This window comes from Callorhinus ursinus, unplaced genomic scaffold, assembly GCF_003265705.2.
Source record: "Callorhinus ursinus isolate GAN/ISIS: 27379988/994484 unplaced genomic scaffold, GSC_fseal_2.0 scaffold12, whole genome shotgun sequence".
Taxonomy (NCBI): domain Eukaryota; kingdom Metazoa; phylum Chordata; class Mammalia; order Carnivora; family Otariidae; genus Callorhinus; species Callorhinus ursinus.
Genome location: NW_027397074.1, coordinates 84,924,791 through 84,943,360, shown reverse-complemented (window position 1 = coordinate 84,943,360; position 18,570 = coordinate 84,924,791). Strand labels below are relative to the sequence as shown.

General features: G+C 61.0%; 2 protein-coding genes across 7 annotated transcripts in view; one reads left to right on the top strand and one right to left on the bottom strand.

Moving 5' to 3' along the window:
• SSPO (SCO-spondin) overlaps positions 1–7,181 on the bottom strand; it is a 51,769-nt gene extending 44,588 nt beyond the window's left edge. The window contains 19 exon segments of the mRNA XM_073898559.1: positions 12–177; positions 381–609; positions 694–868; positions 954–1,068; positions 1,852–1,880; positions 1,883–2,043; positions 2,340–2,523; positions 2,728–2,899; positions 3,124–3,261; positions 3,716–3,795; positions 3,884–4,042; positions 5,038–5,137; positions 5,232–5,476; positions 5,732–5,911; positions 6,027–6,045; positions 6,048–6,111; positions 6,749–6,858; positions 6,860–6,908; positions 7,144–7,181. Of these exon segments, the coding sequence (XP_073754660.1) occupies positions 12–177; positions 381–609; positions 694–868; positions 954–1,068; positions 1,852–1,880; positions 1,883–2,043; positions 2,340–2,523; positions 2,728–2,899; positions 3,124–3,261; positions 3,716–3,795; positions 3,884–4,042; positions 5,038–5,137; positions 5,232–5,476; positions 5,732–5,911; positions 6,027–6,045; positions 6,048–6,111; positions 6,749–6,858; positions 6,860–6,908; positions 7,144–7,181 (2,413 nt within the window).
• Positions 7,182–10,200: 3,019 nt separating this feature from the next.
• ZNF467 (zinc finger protein 467) lies at positions 10,201–18,570 on the top strand. Of its 6 annotated transcripts, none has more exons than XM_025854839.2 (6): positions 10,201–10,595; positions 12,252–12,362; positions 12,674–12,749; positions 13,251–13,367; positions 14,152–14,265; positions 16,696–18,570. In XM_025854839.2, exons 3-6 carry the CDS (start codon positions 12,716–12,718, stop codon positions 18,192–18,194), a joined length of 1,764 nt encoding a protein of 587 aa, XP_025710624.2. In that variant the 5' UTR covers positions 10,201–10,595; positions 12,252–12,362; positions 12,674–12,715; the 3' UTR covers positions 18,195–18,570. The 6 variants fall into 6 exon arrangements, with proteins under 6 accessions (XP_025710624.2, XP_025710623.2, XP_025710628.2 ...); XM_025854838.2 differs by having other exon boundaries at positions 10,201–10,682; XM_025854841.2 differs by lacking the exon at positions 10,201–10,595 and adding an exon at positions 11,291–11,309.

The following is an 18,570-nucleotide window of genomic DNA, read 5'->3' as shown; positions in this document are numbered from 1 at the left end:
GCCGACTCACTGGCAGAGCGTGTGGGTCCTCCAGAGAGACCAGGCACCCTCCCGGGCACAGCGACGAGCAAAGGCAGCGAGCACAGGGCACAGGCAGTCCTTGCCAGGAGCACAGTCGCACACAGCTGCCAAGCAGCGCAGGTGGAACGGCTCCCTGTCCACCAGCCCTTGGCATTCCTGAGGGGGGAGAGGAGGAAAAAATTGGGTTGGCTCCCCCTCCACAGATTGCCCTATTCCCTCGGGTCCTCACTGCCACCTCCCTGGGCTTGGTAGCCCAGCCACGGCAGGGAGCAGGGCCCTCCCAGTAGCCCAGGGCGAGGGCAGAGCAGGTGTTGACCCCAACTTACAGGTGCGAACAGGAGCACCCCCAATCCGGCTACCTGGAAGGTGGGGCCGTGCAGGACGGCACAAGCTGCCTCCGCAAAAATGTGGCGCTGAGTGTGGGTGCCGCAGGGGGAAAGTGGGGCGCTGTCGTCTGCGGGGCAGCTTCCCTCGCCTGCCACCTGGAACTTGCTAGCAAAGGCTGAAATGCTGGTCTCCACATCGCCAGCAGGTGTCAGGAAGTCATCCCGCTGGTTCCAGGGAAAGGTGCCACACAGACCCTGCACCCAGGCCACAGGAGTGGGCATGCGACAGTCAAATCCTGGCCCACCGTGGCCTTGCCCAGCCACTCACCTGCCCCCCCAGCACACCTGGTGGGCATGGCGGGGGTCCAGAGTGATGTAGGTTGCGGGGTCAGACACTCCCCAGAGAACCTGGGCCCCAGGCCAGCGCAGCAGTAGGAAGGTGGAGGAGGCTCGGGAGACACTGAGGCCCTTAGGCCCACGCCACGGCAAGCCCACGTCCTGCCCATCGATGAGTACAGCCCCTGGAAGAGGGGGCCTGTGAGGGGCTACTCCTTCGGGATTGAGCTGATGAGGATTGGCGGGGAACACATCGCGGGAGAGGGCTACCTGAGTCTCTGAGCTGGATGTGGGTGTCCCCCAGAGAAACAGAGATGGCGTGGAGGCAGTTCCCAGTGTCACAGGCCCCATGCTCCAGCACAATCAGCAGCTGCCCCTTCAAGTCCTGGGGCAGATGGTGAGGAATGTGGTAGGGTGGAGGTGGGGAAGACCCCGAGAACAGGGTCTGTTCTGCACCCTCTCCTGTTCTACAGGACACCTACAGCACCCACCTGGAGGCAGCTCCCACCCAACGCACGTGCTGAGCACCTTCTTGCCAGCCACACTCTTGGTGAGGTATAGGGCTTAACCCTGGCCAGCACTAGCACTTATGAGTATCTCTATGTGTGTGTGCACACAGGCATGCGTGTGTAAGTATGTAGAGGTGTGTGTGCATGCACGTGTGTGTGCGTGTTGGTGCAAGATGCCTCCCCTCCCTTCTCCCCGCAGGTATGCATGCTCATCTCTCTGTTTCTGTGTACGCACGTGCTAAATCTGCGGCATATGTCCACATCTGTTTGTGTCTCTGGACCTGAACTTGGTTAAGTCACCTAACTTGATTGGGGAAGGGCTGGGGAGGAAGGAGAACCCAGCTTTCTCCTGGGGTTGTTTTGCAGGAAATAGCCTGTGATAAGCCCAGCCAGTCCGATTTGTGAGAAAGGACTGTGAGGATGGGTTTTGCTTTGTGCCCTGGGCTAGGGCGGGAACATTCACGGGAACCTAAGGCGGAGGCGAGGACCCCAATGGCAGGTTTTAGGGGTCTGCGGCAAGCTATCCTCCCTCCAGAGTCGGTTCTCTCTCAGCTTTTCCCGGAACGACTGTGTGTTTCTCATTGATTTATGATGAGAAACATACCTCTCGCCTACAGCGCCCCACTGAGGGCTCCTCCCGGCGTTAACCCCCTACCCACCTGCACCAGGCTGGAGCGGCAACCGGGCGGCCGCGGAAGGAGAAGCTCCGCCCATCGAAGGTGAGGTAATGCCCGTCCCCGCCCACCGCGCACTCGGCTGGGCACGGCGCCTGCGCGCAGAGCCCGCGGCCGTCCTGGCCCACGCCGTGGGCGCACGGGGCGGGGGGCGCGCTCTGATTCGGAGCCCACGACCTCCTGCCCCCAGCCAACCCCGTGGCCCTCCTTCCGCCAGCAACCCCTGTAACCCTGCAAGGCCTGGAGGTCAGCTGGTGGAGGTCACTGGCTAGGTCTTTAAGCAGGGCCATCAATTATGCCAGGAGAGGTCACAGGTCCCTTGTGAGGGGCCCCCCGGAAGGGGAGACAGGTTGAGGAGATAGCATAAGGGAGGGCTCCGAGGGGACCACGCGGCCAAAGGGCCAGCGAGGCCCGCGGACCCACCAGGGGTTGCACAGCTGGCGCACGGTGTCGGGGGGGGGGGGGGGGGGCACCGGCGCCGGTGGTAGCAGGGGCAGCGCGCGGCCGGCACGCAGAGGGCGCCGTCCCAGAAGAGGCCGGGCGGGCACACGCACGCTTCCCGGCAGGACCCCTCCCCTCCTTCACCCACTGCTGAGCAGCTGGCTGGGCAAGCCGAGGTGCAGTCCGAGTACAGCTGGCCCCCAGGGCGCAGGCGCTCTGTGGGCACGGGAGTGGGCTGTGAGGTCCAAGGGTCCCCCTCCTCCCGCCAGACCCCGCTTGCCTGCAGCCCAAAGAGAGGGCGCGTGGGAGGAGGCCCAGCGCTCAGGAAACCAGGGTCACAGGGCTGCTGTCAGAATGGTCCCAGTTGCGCAGGGTGGGGACACCAGGGGCTATGCAAAGAGGGACAGGCACCAGCCCTACCGCAGAAGCCTGGCTTCCTCCAGCCCACATGGATATGGGGCTTGGCACGCTCCTGGGCATAGTTGGCCAAGGTGGTGCACACGGCTTCCCGACGGGCCTCTCACCCACTGCCTGCTGGGGCCCCAGAACAGTAGGCAAAGAGGCAGGCCTGGTGGTACTCAGCAGGGGGAACCTTCAGAGAAAGGACAGCCCCTCAGTCAACCGCCTCACCAGCACTCCCTCCTCTTGCTTCAATCATGCTCTGACTTAGAATCAAACAGAATGAGCACTAGAAGGGACCTCTGAGATCATTCATTCAAAGCAACGACAGGACCAGATTCCCTGTTTGGCACCTCTCTAGCACCCACTCCTTCCCGCCCCCCTGGTGGTGGATACCACCTCCACCCCCACCCATACCTGGGCATGGCATTCCCTGAATGGACTGTCCAGCAGCTGGTGGCACACATCCTGGGCTTCAGCCTCCGTGCCTGCCTCTGTGCCGCTCAGGGGGTCCTCACAGCCTTGGGCTGCCTCCACTGAATCCAGACACCCAGGCTGGAGACAAATGAATTCAGGTCAGTAGGGGAGGGGGGACATTAACCAGGACACCAGGAAAGTGGCCACTACCCTCATGGCTGCTTCAAGTCCCCACTGTCATGGCCACCAGCCCAGACAACCTGGGGTTTTGGGGGGGCCACACAGTTGTAAGCTCTGGTAGGGGGTGGGGGAGCTGGGATCACATCAACCCACAGGCAGGAGGTTTCATAACTAGCTAGTTAACCAAAACTGGTCAGTGACCAGGTTGCTGAGTGTGTCCCCTGGGTGGTCAGTTCACCACTTGAAGTCCATGGGATCCTGAGCCTGCCCCCCACCAAGGGTCTGGGAGAGGGCCAGGCCCTGTACCAGGGAAAAGGCCAGTGATGAAGACAGAGAACAGAGGCTTGGAGGAGCTGGGGAGCAACCAGGAGCAGGGCAGTGAGCCTGGGCTCCCTGGGGGCTGTAGTCTCACCTCTGAGTCAGGGAGCCTCCAGGAATTCCCAAAGGTGGCAGCTAACACAGCCAGTCTCCCTCCAGGCTCCAGGAAGTCATCTGGGGAAGGGTGAGGCAGAGGTGCCCTGTCTGGGCTCTCCAGTCTTTCCTTCCCTCCTATACCAGCAACCGAGTCATGCCCACTTACCCTCAGGCTGGCCATTGTAGACTCCACAGAGACCTTGAGTTTGTCCCTGGAGCTCAGAGTCCACAGAAACGGAGACCGAACTGGACCTGTCCAGGCGCACAGTGACCCCCAGGCCCCCTGACAGCACCAGCCAGTTCCCTTGCCACTGCAGGCTCAGCCCTGGGCAGGAGAAGGCAGGAGTCACACTTCCCACCCCTCCCACCATCACGCCAAGGCGCAGACTGCTCAGGGAAGGAGAGGAGATGGAATTCTGACAATTCTAGAGAATTCTGCACTTCATACTCTTTAAAGGAGAAGCAACTGGTTTTTCCCATCAGAGCGCTCTTTGAGAAGCTCGTGGACACTACAGATGCTCTCTTGAGCAAGTAACTCCAAGAAATAAGTAAACTACAAAGCTCTTGTGAGCACACACACACACAACCCCACCCCCACCTCACTTCATGGACCGAAGCCCAGGAAAAAAGCTCTAGTAAGACAGGGTCCCACCTGATAGTACAAAAGCCCTTCCTCCCACCACGGAGAGGCAGGTGGGGAAAGAGATTTGTTGTGGGTTTTTCTTTTTTTTAAGATTTTATTAAAGGATTTATTTACCTGAGCGAGAGAGAGATTACACAAGCGGGGGGGGGGGCAGAGGGAGAGGGGGAGGAAGAGAATCCCCAGCAGACTCCCTGCTGAGCTTAAAGCCCGGGCACCGGGCTCCATCTCATGACCCCGAGATCATGACCTGAGCTGAAATCAAGAGTCAGAGGCTTAACCAACTGAGCCACCCAGGCACCCCTCAAAGTTTTTGTTTTTAAGTAATCGCCTCACCCAAAGGGCTCAAACTCCCAACCCTGAGATCAAGAGTCCCTTGCTTTACCAACTGAGCCAGCCAGGCGTCCTGATACTCAAAGAGGTTAGTAAGGGACTGGCCCCAAGCCACACTGTGAGGGAACGAGCGGGGGTGGCTTGCAGGAGTCAACCTGGAGACTAGGTCCATGACCTCCAGGACTCAGCAGGCTCCCTCATTTCCAAATACCCCCCAGTCGCAGTGGGGGGTGGGGCAGCAGTCTCCCACTCAGCTGCCCCTTTTGCTGTCCCCTGCCCCCGGGGGTAGGCAGGCTGTCCCTGAGGAACAAATGGGGCCCTGGGAAGTCCCCTGCTGCCTACAGTACCCTGGAGCAGCTGAGACTCCCCATCAGGTACCAGCTTCCCGTTCACAGAGATATTTTTGCCCTGGATCAGAACCTCCTCGGGTCCCATCATTACTCGGGCCTTGCGGGAGACAGAGTGGAAGAGGTGTTCAGTGGCTCACCTCCTTCCCCTGTGCAGCTCCCTTCCTGTGTCCTTCCCCACCTCCCTCCCTCACCAGCTGACAGTGCCCAGGCTGGGGGCAGTGCCCCCTGGGCGTGAGGTGGATGGCCCAGGTGGCATCAGCAGTGCCCGCCAGCAGGTAAGAGCAGCGGCCCAGGAAGTGGTAGTGGCGCCCATCAAAGGTCCGGTAGTGGAAGCCTGACCAGGTGGCGCAGGTGGCCGAGGGCCGTTGGCGCTGGCTCCAGAACTGGGCCACGGCCCCCGCCGGGGGCTGCAGGAAGGCTGGAGAGGGAGTGCTGCCTGGAGGAGATACACCGACTGTGAGCCGCTGAGTGTGAAGGCAGGAGGGTGGAGGGTGAGGACGTGGGGCTTCCCCCAGAGCAGGAGGCAGGTGGAGAGTGAATGGTCACTCTGGAGGCGGGAGGGATGGGAGGTGACTCATCCAAGAGCGCAAGGGAATGGGCATGGGCCCTGCAGGAAGGCCCAGAGCTCAAGGATTCTATGTGGCAGTGCCTGGGCAGGGGGAGAAAGTGATGGCCAGGGCTGCAGACCCACCTGGGAGGGGTCGGCTGGAGCAGCTGAGGCAAGCCTGGGAGCTGCCCTCCCGCCAGCTCTGTCCCCAAGGCCAAGCACAGCACTCCTCCAGGCTTCCTGCAGAAGCGTTAGCTGAGCCGGCCTGCTGCTGGCACTGCCGAGTGGCAAAGCAATGGCCCCCAGGGCTGGCTTCTGCAAGGGCTGTGGCAGGTGGAGGGAGAGAATGGGGCGACCCGGACAGTCAGCCTGGACCCAACTTCCCTCCCCGGGGAAGCCTCCATGAAACCACAGATCTGGGCTAATAGCAGGTGCTTACCCAGGGTGCGGTGGCTGCCCGCCCCCAGCCTGGGCAGCAAGCCTTCACTGTCCGGTTCCTTGCAGCAAGCCGGGTTTCTGGGGCCCTGGGTCCACCGAAAGGGCAGCAGGGAGAAGATGTTAGTGTTCAGCGCAGCCCCGTCCCTGTCTCTGAGAATGGCCTGGGACATTCAATCTGGTCATCTATTCTCTGAGTGACTCTCTCATGTAATTTCTCTTCCAAGTCTTTTTTTTAAATATATTTTTGGGAGGTTTTTTTTTTTTAAAGATTTTATTTATTTATTTGTCAGAGAGAGCACAAGCAGGAGGAGCGGCAGGCAGAGGGAGAAGCAGGCTCCCCGCTGAGCGAGGAGCCCGATGCAGGACTCGATTCCAGGACCCTGGGATCGTGACCTGAGCCGAAGGCAGACGCTTAACCGACTGAGCCACCCAGGCGCCCCATCTCTTCCAGGTCTTAATTTCCCCTTGTGCAAAGGGAGAATGATGTTGGGAAGGCTGACTGGAGGGGAGGCACAGGGAGCAGACATTGTACCTCTCCCCACACTGCCTGCTCCCTGTGCTGCCTGTCCCCAACGCCACACCCGACTCTTCTTGAACCCAGCCAGACCTATTTCCCAAACGCCTGCTTCTCCAGGACACCACCCAGTTCACCTTCCCCCCAGAACGTTGGCTCCAGTCCTCTCTCCTGCTCAGCAGCTACCCAAGGCGCCGACCCTCACTCACTTGTAGATGGGACAGAGCCCGGCACGTCCACTCCAGGTTAGGTCCAGCTGCCAGCCCGGGCGCTGGTAATAGTAGAGGCTGGTGCAGGGCACCAGGTCCTCCTGGCGGGGGGGCCACTTCCTCCTCCACCAGGAAGGTTCGTGTATGTTCACACCACCGCCTGCCCACAGCTGGGGAATGACAGCTACTGCCACCAGCCCCTCTACTGCCAAGAAGCCGTGTCCTGTGGTCCCACTCCCCAAAGAGCCCCTCCCAGGGAAGGGTTAGTGAACTGAAGAGGAGGCTGGCTGGGAGCAAGAAGCATAGGGGAGGGCACCTGGCTGCCCCAGAGGGTCCTGTTCGTGAGGCAGGAGCAGAGGATCTTAGTCAGAGGGGCCCCAGGCTGGGCTGCTTACCCGTTAGCCAGTGCCCATGCCATCCCAAAGAGCAGCATGGTGCTCCCCGCCCAGGTCACCTTTGGGGGGCTGTGAGGCTTGGGTTTGGGGAAGGCACTGCTGCGGCAGGTGAGCGGAAAGGCCAGTGCTGGCCTTCCTCGCCCCACGCTGCAGTCTCTAGCAGCCAGACTTCAGTGTGTCCAAGGCAGCCAGACAGCTAGAACGAGGCCCGTGGGGCTGGGGAGGCTTTATCTCAGCCCCATGCCCCGGGGCACCAGCTGCTCAGAACCAGACTGGACCTGCCTGCACACGGCACAATCCCCTCAGAGGCCAGCTCTCCCTGGAAACAGTCCCCTTCCTGCCCCTCGTGTGTGTGTGTGTGTGTGTGTGTGCGTGTGTGCACGTGTGCGTGCGCATGTGCTTACTCGTGTCTGTGCGCTCAGCGGGGGGTTGCATGTGGTCCAGGTCACAGCCAGACACCCTGAGCCTCTGATATTTTTCCACCCTCAGGCTGTGCCATAAATTAAGGTGGACTCCGAACAAGCCACCTCCTTCTGAGCCTCAATTTCCTTGCTAGTAAAAAATTTAGGGGCTTCCCAGGGATGCTTGTGGGTGACTCAGGGCCTCCACTTTGAAATTGTGTGTGTGCAGGGGCACCTGGATCAGTTGTTAAGCATCGGACTCTTGATTTCGGCTCAGGTCATGATCTCTGGGTGGTGGGATCAGGGCTCCGTATTCAGCGTGGAGTCTACTTGAGATTCTTGCTCTCCCTCTGCCCCTCCCCCCCTTGCACCTGCTCTCTCTCTCTCTCAAATAAATAAATCTCAAAAAAAAAAAGAAATTGTGTGTGTACACATTTTCCTGTAGTTCCATAACTGTTATTACATTCTCAAGAGGAACTAGGACCCCACAAAATGGTTAAGTTATTGTGCCATATGACTGATATGGTCTTCTAGCCCTAAACTTGACCGTGATTCTCTCCCTGCTCCCTTTCCCGCCTCCTCCTGCCCCCTCTTGTAGGCAGTAGGCACTTGTGAAGCCAGGGCCAGTGAGCAGAAGGAGCTGAGTTTTCAGGCTGGTTGAACTGTGTGAAGGCAGTGGGAGAGCATGTGCCCTTTCCTCTGTGGTCCGACTTCTTACTGGGGGTGATTATGTGTGGCTGGCTGGGTCCATTCTGGTCTCCTTTTGAGAGAGTCTCCTAGGGTCCAGAACCAGGAAGCCTGGGCAGGGGAACAGAGCAAGACTCCAGGAGGAGTGGCAAGGGTGGAAAGTGTGTCTGTTGCGGGGGTGGGGTGGGGTGGGGGGGTAGGGGTGGGGGGTGGTGGAGGTGGTAGGAGACAAAGAGACCTGGAAGGCAGCCTCCCCCAACCCTGGGGGCAAGGCAGCCGGATAGGATCATCTGAGTATCCGGTTGGGGCAGCAGGTGGCCCAGGTGAATCCTGGTTACATTTGGTTACCAACTCCCAGGACACCCAGGCTGGAATGTGGCCCGGGCCTCAGATTCCATAGACCTCCATCCCCTAAATCTGCTGTCCCACTGAGCATTCCACATAGTTACCCCACCTCGGGCGAGGAAGCTGCTGGGAACCAGAGCCACGCTAGGCATTTCTCCTGGGCCCACCATCGGTCCTGTGGCCCAAAGAGGGTGCAGTGAGTCCCTCAGGGAGCTCTCAGGTGGGGTCCTCAGAAAAGGCCAGGGTTGGGCCATGAGCATGTTGCTGTTCCTAATCTCTCACACATGTACCCCATCCACTCTCCCCCTGTTGCTTCACAGGCTCACACCCCTGCTGCAGGTCTCACAAGTGCTCCTGCCCCACCCTAGCACAAAGAGACACTCTACTCCCGGGGCCATGAGCCCACTGGGCGCTGACTAGCTGAAGGAGCCCATCCAGGAGGTTGAAGAGCCTTTCCCAGCTGATTCCGAGGTACCTAGTGCTCTCCCGAGTACCACCCGCTACCATGTCTCTCCTAAACGGCAAGGAATATTGATGGTGCCCCTGCTGAGAGCTGTGCTTCTCTTTGGAGGACTCACTCCCCGCTCTGGATTCTAACCGCAGGTGATAAGGCAACGCCTGGATTGGGGAGAAACCCAAGTCACAATGCCCCTCTCCCCTAAAGAGGGCAGGAGGGAGGAAGCCGGAAGCCAGGGGAGATTGGAGAAAGAGAGATGGGAGAGGGGGCCTGGAATAACCAGCCCACTCAGCGGGACAAGAACAGGATATAGGGAGCTTTCAGACAGAGTCAGGTGCCTGGGTGGCAAGGCCGAAGAAAACCATCATAATCCGGGCGGGGACCCCAAGTCCCCCCCGAAACCGGATCTAAGGGCTGCGGGCATCCCTCCACACCTAACCGGTACAGGTTTCCAGGCCAGTAGGAGGACCAGCCCCCACCCCGCCCAGAGAAGTCTCCCCTCCCAGCAGCCCCCTCCCCGGGACCCCGCCCTCTGAGTCTCCGCCCAGCCCGTCTCCAGCCTCACCCCCTAGTGCCTCCTCTCCAGCCCCGCCTTCTCCCTGGGGACCCGGCTCAAAGCCCCCACCCCAATTTCTGTTTCAAAGGGCCCATTCTCGGCGGGCACTGAGGCCCAGCTCGGTCTCCTTCGACCACCCCTCGCTGCCCCAAGTGACCCGACTCCCGCCGCGGGTGTCGCTTCGGGTCCTCCGGAATCTGCCGGCGGTTGTGGGTCTGAGCGGATCCGGGTGGAATCGGGGTAGAGAGGAGGGGCGGGGTCGGAGTTTCCCAGATCGACCCCACAGACCGACTGTCGGGAGACTCGATCCCACCGCGACGAAGCGCCGCACAGATACGCTCCGGGGGGGGGGGGGGGGGGGAGACTCGCGATTCAAAGACAGCAGCGCAGACACTCACTGGCTCTCCTCCTCCGAGCACGCCCCCTCCTCTTCCCCTCCCCAACTCCCCACCGCACCCCCTCCCCTCGCGCTCCACCTTTCCCCTGGCTCCTCCCTCGGCGCCTGCGAGCACCCTCCCGCGCAGCCCGCGTGCCCTTCCTCCCTGCCTCCTCTCCCTCCTCCACCCCTCCCCCCACACTCCTCCCTTCCCTTCCCCCTCTTCCCTCCCCCCACCTCGTTCCTAGGCTCCCACTTTCCATCACCTACTCTGGGCCTCCGTCCCTCCACATCGTCACCTGCACGCCTAACCCCGCCGTGCGCCCTCCTGCGACCCCACTCCAGCACCCCCCTGCCCCTACCTCCCCCACGGGGTGCCCCGCAGCTCCCCTCCTGCTTCCGCGCTCCCCTCCCCCCTGCCGGGCGCCGCTTCCCCGCTCCCGCTCCCTCCGCGTCTTTTCCTCTCCCCTCCCCGCGAAGTTTCGGGGCTGTCAGTCTGTCAGTCTTTCGGGCAGTCGGCACCCGAGCTACAGGCAGCGGGCGCCATTGCGAGCAGAACCGGCCGGGGCAGAAGGCCGGGGCGCCTGGGTCCCGCCAGCAGCGGGGAGACCCGACCGGCCAGCCCGCCAGGTACGGGCCGTGGAGGCGCCCAGCGGCAGGCGGCTCCGCCCGCTTCCCCTTCTACACCGACACTCAGTCACTGCCCGCTCCGCGCAGGTGACAGCCCCGGGGGTGGGGGCGCTGGGAGCGCCGGAGGGGGTGAGGTGGGGTTGGGGGGGGCAAGAAAGGGCAGGGGAGGGGCAGGGGCTGGAGGAGGGAGGGGCTGGGGCTGGGGAGAGAGGGCCTGGCTTGGGGGTGGGCACGGTAGTCGTGAAGAGGAGGAGGACCGGGGATCTGGAGGGAGGGGCGGAGGCTGGGGAGAGGGGGCCGGGTGGGAGTCCGGTGGGAGAGGGTTGGGAGGCTCCCGAGGGGAGGGAGTGAGGAGTCTCCGGACAGGGTAGAGGGAGGGTGGGAGGGGGCCGTGGGGGAAGGGGGGACAACGAGGCCAAGGGATCTGGCCTTTTGGGGAGGGGCGGGAGAGAAGGGCGCTGACAGGTGAGCCCGGGAGCCGGGGAGGGGCTGGGCCCTGGAGTGAGGTCTGGGCGAAGAGGCTCTCGGGGACAAACGGAGGCGGGGAGGTGGGACGGGAGGGGTCTGGTCGGGAGGAAAACTTGGGGGGGGTAGAAGTCAGTGGGGAACAGAAATGGGGAAGGTAGCCACTGAGAGAGAGGGGAGGGAAGCGGAGGTGTGTTGGGAGGCAGGGGTGGGGAGGAGCAGGGTCAGTGAGAAGGTCCAGAGCGAGCCGTGAGCCACAGACTCCCAGGCTTGGGGGAGCCTGGGGACAAGGGAGGGAGCTCGGGGAGCGCACTGGAAGGGGGAGGGGAAGAGCGGTTCTAGGGACTGGGGACCGGGAGGGTAGGGAAGCGAGAGCCTGCTGGGGAGGCAAAGGGGGAAGGGAGACGGGGGCCTCGGAGGGGAAGGCAAGCTGCAGGAGGGAGGCGGGGAGAGAGGGAGGAGGATGGTGTGGGGAGAGGGGAGGAGGGCTGGGGAGGGGGGAGGGAGGGAGGGAACTGAGGGGAGGGGGGGAAGGGGGAGGGAGGGGAACCAGGGGGGGGGGAGGAGAGGGAGAGGGGAGGGGAGTGCGGGGTGAGGGAGAAAAGCGGGGAGGAGGAGGGCGGCGTTAGGGAGGAAGGAAAAGAGGAGGGGGAAAGGAAGGGAGAGGGTGTGCAGCCGGGGAGGGGGATGGAGCCTGGGGGAGAACCGGGAGGGAAGGGAAAGGCGGCCCTGAGCCGGGGGAGGAGGAGGGGAGCTCTGTCGCCGAGACTGCCCGGAGCTGCGGGTCAGGGGGGCGGTGGCTGGGGAGGGCCTACCGGAGGGGGCCGGGAGGGGCTGGCCCGGCTGTGAGCGGGGGGGGGAGGAGCCGGAGGGGCGGGGCAGGGGCGGGGCTGGGGAGCCGGCCGGATTCGGCGGGGAGAGAGGGCGGAAGGCAGAGGGAGCCGGAGAAGGGAGGGGCAGAAGAAAGGCTGCCAGAGAGACCGGGAAGGGGGCGGGGGGGCGGGGTGTGGCGGCCGGGGGAAGCCCTGAGGGGGAGGGGCGATGGCTTTTGAAGTAGGGTTTTGGGGAGAGGAAGCAAGAGCCATTTCCTGCCTTCAGCAAAGACCCTCCTCGGAGGGCCTCCCCCACCGGTTGCCCAATAGTGACACTCACCTCCGCCCCTCGCCCCTCGGCTGGCTCCTATTTCACCAGCTCCTGCAGTGACAGCCGGAGGGCCCAGGAGATGACGTTCCCGGCTCCCCACCCCGGTCTTCCACTGTCCACCCTCTCCCCAGAGAATCGATTGATTCCTGACGTCCCCAGGCAAGGGCACTGGGGGGTGGGGCGCACTGGTGGGCTGGGCCTGGTTCAGAGACCCGCCAGGTGAGGGTAGGGTTGCAGCTGATTTCTGGAGCTGACCAGAGCCCGCGGAAGTGGCTTCAGGGCCTTGGCCTTGGCCTTCAAAGATCTCTTGGCTTTCTGAAACCCATCTTCCTTCATTCCCCTTACCTGTACCTGGGGACATCACCTTTGGAGCTCCTGGGGATGGCTGATGGGGAGAGGTTGGGCAGAGCCAAGGCCCAAGGGGCAGCTGTCGGGAGAAGAATGTGAACAAGGATGTGTTTTCTCCTTAGGGCGTGTGGCCTGGTTCCCAGGAGGAGCTACCCTGGGTTGCCATGAGAGAGACCTTTGAGGCCCTCAGCTCTCTGGGTGAGCCAGCAGCACTCAAGGAACGTGGGTGGGCGGAAGGCAGGATTCAGCAGCACCCTAGGCCTGCTGCTTCCCTACCTCCTGTCCTCAGGAGATGGCAACCCTGAGACCCCAGAGACACCTCCCTCCCCCCCCCCCCGCCCCTGGAGCCTGTAGGGCAGCCTCAGCTCCATCAGGGTCTATTTCCACGCCTGGCCCTGTGGAGGGTGTGCGGGATTGCATGTGCACGTGTGCACATGCGGACTCCCAGAGCCCCCGGATGTTTAAATCTAGTCTATCGCTTCCTTCACCTGCCCTTGACTCAGTGCAAAGGGGCTGAGGTGGATACCTGGCCAGGCTGCTGGGGAGCCTGGCTCTCCCCTGTCATGCTGGCTAGAGACCCTTCCTTCCTGAGCCAAGTTGAAAAAAGTCCCTTAGCTGTTTTTGGGAAGGGGAAGAGCCCCTCCCTTTGATCACCTGTACTAGACGCTTTACTTGGTCCCATCCTTCCGCCTATAACAGGATTCTCTGTGGGACAGCCGGAGATGGCCCCCCAAAGTGAGCCTGGGGAAGGGTCCCATAATAACCAGCAACAGATGTCCCCTTCCAGGGAAGACAGCATGCTGGGCACATGCTCTGGTAAGTTGGTGGGGACCATGAGCAGTGGCTCGGGGTGGGATCTACCTTTTCCTTCCTCATCAAGTATTTGTTGAGCACCTGTTAAGTGCCAGGGTGCTATTCTCCATATTTGGAATACCTCAGTGACCAAACAGATAAAGATCCCTGCCTTCCAAGAGCTTAATCTTAGTGAGGGCAGAAAGTCAGCAAACAACAAATATAAAAACAAATGTACTTATAAACTGTGTCAGAAGGGGATATGTGCTATGGGGAGGGCCAGGGATAAAGCAGGGTGAGGGGGCCTGCAGGATTAAATCGTGTGACTGTGACAGTGGGCCCCACTGGGAAGGTAAGATTTGAGCAAGATTTGGAAGAGGTGAGGAAGGTGGCTAAGTAGCTCCCATGTCTGGCTTCTTGACATTCTGATCTTGTGCAGTGATTTGCCTGGAACTTGGGTCCCTCTGGTGGCTGGGAGGTCTGCAGCCCCCCTCCCAGGAGTCTCATGCAAGTCCCAGGGCAGGGACCTTTCCTTGCTTCCCCTACCTCCCACACATATTCCAGAAGCTCCTCACAGTGGTGGCTCTTGCAACCCCACAGCCTTAGCTTGCAGCTGCTCCTGCTTGAAGGAGTCTGAGGCTGCCCAGGGGCAGCTGGGAATTCAGTCCCTGCAGGTATGATGTGGGACACAATCCTGCCAGTGGGGCTGGGACTAGGGTTGCAAAAGCCCCTGCTTGATGGCACTAGTGGGGACCTCTGTCCATCTGGGATGTCTTTGGAGTCCTTGAGGTAGCCTGTTCTCTGCCAGGGCACGAGGCTCCCAGACCAGTGGATGGTGCCCACACTGAAGAAGCTCAAGCCCCCTGCAGAGGAGGCCAGGTGTGCACGCCACAGAAGGCCGAGCCCATGGGCTCCTGCCCAGGTAAGTCCACCCATCTCTCCAGCCCACTGGGGGCCCAGGCAGAGGGGACAGGGGCCTTGTCAACTCCCGGCTGCTATCTGATGAGGCAGCCCCTTTAGGCCCTTCCAACCTAAGATGAATCAGTCCCTGGCACCTTTCTGAGGTAGAGCTTCAGCCCCCAGGGGGAACTCCACATCACAGATGACAGGACTCAGAGAGGAGAGAGGCTGGTCACCCAGAGAAACCGACCCTCACCTCAACATCCTCTAGAAGTCTGAACTTCTCCTCCTACCGCCCCCTGTCTATGTGTGTACTTGTTGACCACTTGAATTACCCTTCCCACGAAGACCTACCTTTTCATTGCCTCCCCCACCCCAAACAAGCTCCCTCCCCCAAATCTCCACTGGCCTCGGTGGTCCCCAAAGGCTCCAAATCTGTGGTACTGGACTCATCTCCCCGACACCCAGTTTGGTCGAACAGTTGATTTCTCTCTCCACAATGCTGCCATCACTCCCTTCCACTCCCACCACACTGAGCACCTTCTGCCTGACTGATGTCGCTTATTCCAGGGGCTTATTTAGGGCCTGCTAGGTCCAGGCTGCTTTAGGTAGAAGGGAACACAGAGGTTGCTCCTAGGCTGACACAGACCCGGTTTGAATCCTTCCTCTCCATTTCCTAGCCCAGTGACTTTAGACAGGCTCCTTCACCTCCAGGAGCTTGTTTGTTCACCTGTGAGCAAGGAGAAGAGTCACTTCATGGTTCCTGGGAAGCTTTGTGACAGTGGATGGACCGTGTGTCATCTGTGGTTGGCACTCAATAAATGGTGGCAATCCTCGTTTGTATCAGACACATACAGAAATGGAACACAAGACATCTGCCTTTCAGGAGCTAAAGTCTAGCTGAGATGACATTAATATGAACTAGAGTAAGGAATTAAAAGAACAAATAACAATAAAGCCACATTGCAAGGCAGTGTAACGGTGTTAACAGTAAGTGCTCTAGGTAAGAGAGCCTCATGCATTGGATTTGTCAAAGATTTTGGTGATCTCTGCTACATTTTGAGGGAGGTGTAGACATCAGCTCTGATGGTGGGGTGGAGGATGGGAAAACATTCTAGGCTGAGAAGAGACTTTAATACAGAAAAGTTGACGTGTGGTTGGGGTTAGAGAAGACCAGCTTGGCTGCGGAGGAGCATTTATGCCTGGACGTAGTAAGACAGTTGGACTAGGTTGGCATGAACCTCAGATGCAGCTCGAACTTACTTTATCCTGTAAATAACAGGGAGCTATTGATGGTTCTTGAGTAGAAGAGTGGCATAATGAAAACGAAAGCAGTATCACAATAGGATAAATAGTTGTTTGGAACTGATGGATCGGTGAAAGAAACTGGGAGTAAGTCTAACTGTGACAGCCCGTGTGCGCATGTCCACTAGTGCTCAGGCTATTACAGATTTTCAGAGCCAGACAGGACTCAGATCATCTGGTTCAATGGTTCTTAAACAAGAATGACTTTGGGAGCTTTAAAGAAAGAGAACAGATTCATGCACCCTGCTCCCATAGATGCATTTGGTAAAAGTCTCCAGGAGGTTATGATGTGGCACCATGTTTAGGAACCATGAACTAACACAACCCTTATACCTAAGCAAACTAACACAGTGAGCTCAGAGCGGTAACAGAGGTAAGTTAACCAAGGTCACACTACTGGCTAGTGGCAGAGGAGAACCCAAGTGGATGCTCCCAGTCTGGGCCCTGAGCTCCTTTCTCTTGGCTGGACCCCTGCAGTGCCCAAGAGAGGCAAAGGGCCAGTGGGACCCACCTCAAACCTGCTCCCCCAGAGGGTGCTCCCTGCTTCTCCAGAGGTTGGCACTGTTCACTGGTTCCCCAATTCCTGTAAACTCCATCCTCCTCTTCCTAAACTGGGATTTCCCACCTGGCTCCAGAGGCAAGAGTGAAGGGAGTTAGGGGCAAGGGGGGGGGGGCCTTGGAGAGGCAACTCCGTGGCCACTAGAAGGGAGTTAGAGCGGCTCAGCTGATGGGAGACTGTGGTTCCAGAAAGGGCTGGAAGCTCTGGGGCAGCTAACTACGTGAGCAGATGAACCCGGAGTGAAGTCTGAGGATTGAACTTTGAGCAACGTTTATATTCAGGGGGCACAAAAGTCCCCCGTGCCTTCTGCAGAGGCAGGGAAAACACTCCCCAGCCCCGCGGGAGCCTAGGAGAAAGCCCCCACGCGGGAGGAGCTGGGGACTCTCAGCAGCTTCCTGGGCTGCAAGGAACCAAGGAGGTGGACCGAACGGTGCCCTTCGGATTTGGTCATTCCCGGGAAGCTTCCAGTAGAAGGGAGAGAACAAGAGCCAGACTGGCGGGGCTCCAGAAGTGGTGCTCCTATTGGCAAATAAACGTGGCATAAGTAAAAGTGGGGCTTAATTGGCTCGTCTGGTTTTGACTCTTCAGGCGATGAGTGGATGATACGGAAGGTGAAGGTGGAGGAGGAGGATCAGGAGGCAGAAGAGGAGGGCGAATGGCCCCAGCATCTACCGTTACTCCCCGGCCCTTTTCCCGCGCCGGACCTGGGGCCTCTGGCCGCCGCGTACAAGCTGGAGCCCGGGGCCCAGGGGGCACTGGACGGACTCGCGCTGGCCGGGTGGGCCCCGAGCTCGGAGAAGCCCTATGGCTGCGGGGAGTGCGAGCGGCGGTTCCGGGACCAGCTGACTTTGCGGCTGCACCAGAGGCTGCATCGCGGCGAGGGCCCCTGCGCCTGCCCAGACTGCGGCCGCAGCTTCGCGCAGCGCGCGCACATGCTGCTGCACCTGCGCAGCCACCTGGGCGAGCGGCCTTTCCCCTGCTCCGAGTGTGACAAGCGCTTCAGCAAGAAGGCGCACCTGACCCGCCACCTGCGCACGCACACCGGCGAGCGGCCCTACCCGTGCGCGGAGTGCGGCAAGCGCTTCAGCCAGAAGATACACCTGGGCTCGCACCAGAAGACGCACACGGGCGAGCGGCCCTTCCCCTGCACCGAGTGCGAGAAGCGCTTTCGCAAAAAGACACACCTGATCCGCCACCAGCGCATCCACACCGGCGAGAGGCCCTACCAGTGCGCGCAGTGCTCACGCAGCTTCACGCACAAGCAGCACTTGGTGCGGCACCAAAGGGTGCACGAGGCGGCCGGCCGCGCCCCATCCTCTCCCGACGCGCCCGCTTCGCCGGGTTCCCCCGCCCCGTCCCCCACCCCGTCCCCTCCCGGGCCCAAGCCTTTCTCCTGCTCCGACTGCGGCCTGAGCTTCGGCTGGAAGAAGAACCTCGCCACGCACCAGCGTCTGCACCGCGGCGAGGGGCGCCCCTTTGGGTGCGACGAGTGCGCGCTGGGCACCACGGTGGACCCCGCCGCTGCCGAGCCCTTGGCTTGCGCGCCCGGAGACACCCCGGCGACCCAGGGCGCTCCCGCCGGCGAGCGGTCCTCCTGCGCGGACTGCGGGCGCGGCTTAGCCCACGGGCAGCACCTGGCGCGGCACCGGCGGGTGCACCCGGGCGAGCGGCCCTTCGCCTGCGCGCAGTGTGGCCGCCGCTTCGGCTCGAGGCCCAATCTGGTCGCCCACTCCAGAGCCCACAGCGGCGCCAGGCCTTTCGCCTGTGCGCAGTGCGGCCGCCGCTTCAGCCGCAAGTCGCACCTGGGCCGCCACCAGGCGGTGCACACGGGCAGTCGGCCCCACGCCTGCGCCGTCTGCGCCCGCAGCTTCAGCTCCAAAACCAACCTGGTGCGCCACCAGGCCATCCACACCGGCTCCCGCCCCTTCTCCTGCCCGCAATGCGGCAAGAGCTTCAGCCGCAAGACCCACCTGGTGCGGCACCAGCGCATCCACGGCGAAGCCGCCCACCCTGCCCCCGACGCCGACCTCTCGGCCCCAGCCTGGCCCACTCCCACAGAGGTGCCAGCGCCCCCCCTCTTCTTCTGAGCCCTGTTCTCTCCGGGCCCCTTCCCTGGCTCACTGGTTGGAGAGACCCATGCTGGGGATCTTCTGGGCGGTGAGCTCGATGGCCTGCACCCCGATGGCTGTTCTTCCCTCTTTATCTTGCCGGAGAGAAAAGTCCGGAAAGGATAACCAGCTTGGACATTCTGTGACAAAGACAATGCTAAGAGTGAACCCTTGCTGGGAACAGTTCAGGCATGAGTCTCGGCAAGAATCTCACAAGAGACCCCATCAGAACGTTTGTTTTTTGGACCCTCCTACCCCACCCCCCCCAAGGCCTGACTGGGTCAGGAGCCTTTCCAGGGGGAGTGAAAGAATGGTTATGTGTGTACTTAAAGTGTCATTAAAATTAAAATCTGAA

Coding starts and splice junctions, on each gene's coding strand:
- ZNF467 (XM_025854843.2), top strand. CDS start 12,716: ATGAGAGAGACCTTTGAGGCCCTCAGCTCTCTGG. Junction 12,750..13,250: donor TGAGGCCCTCAGCTCTCTGG/GTGAGCCAGCAG, acceptor CGCCTATAACAG/GATTCTCTGTGGGACAGCCG. Junction 14,266..16,695: donor GCCCATGGGCTCCTGCCCAG/GTAAGTCCACCC, acceptor TTGACTCTTCAG/GCGATGAGTGGATGATACGG.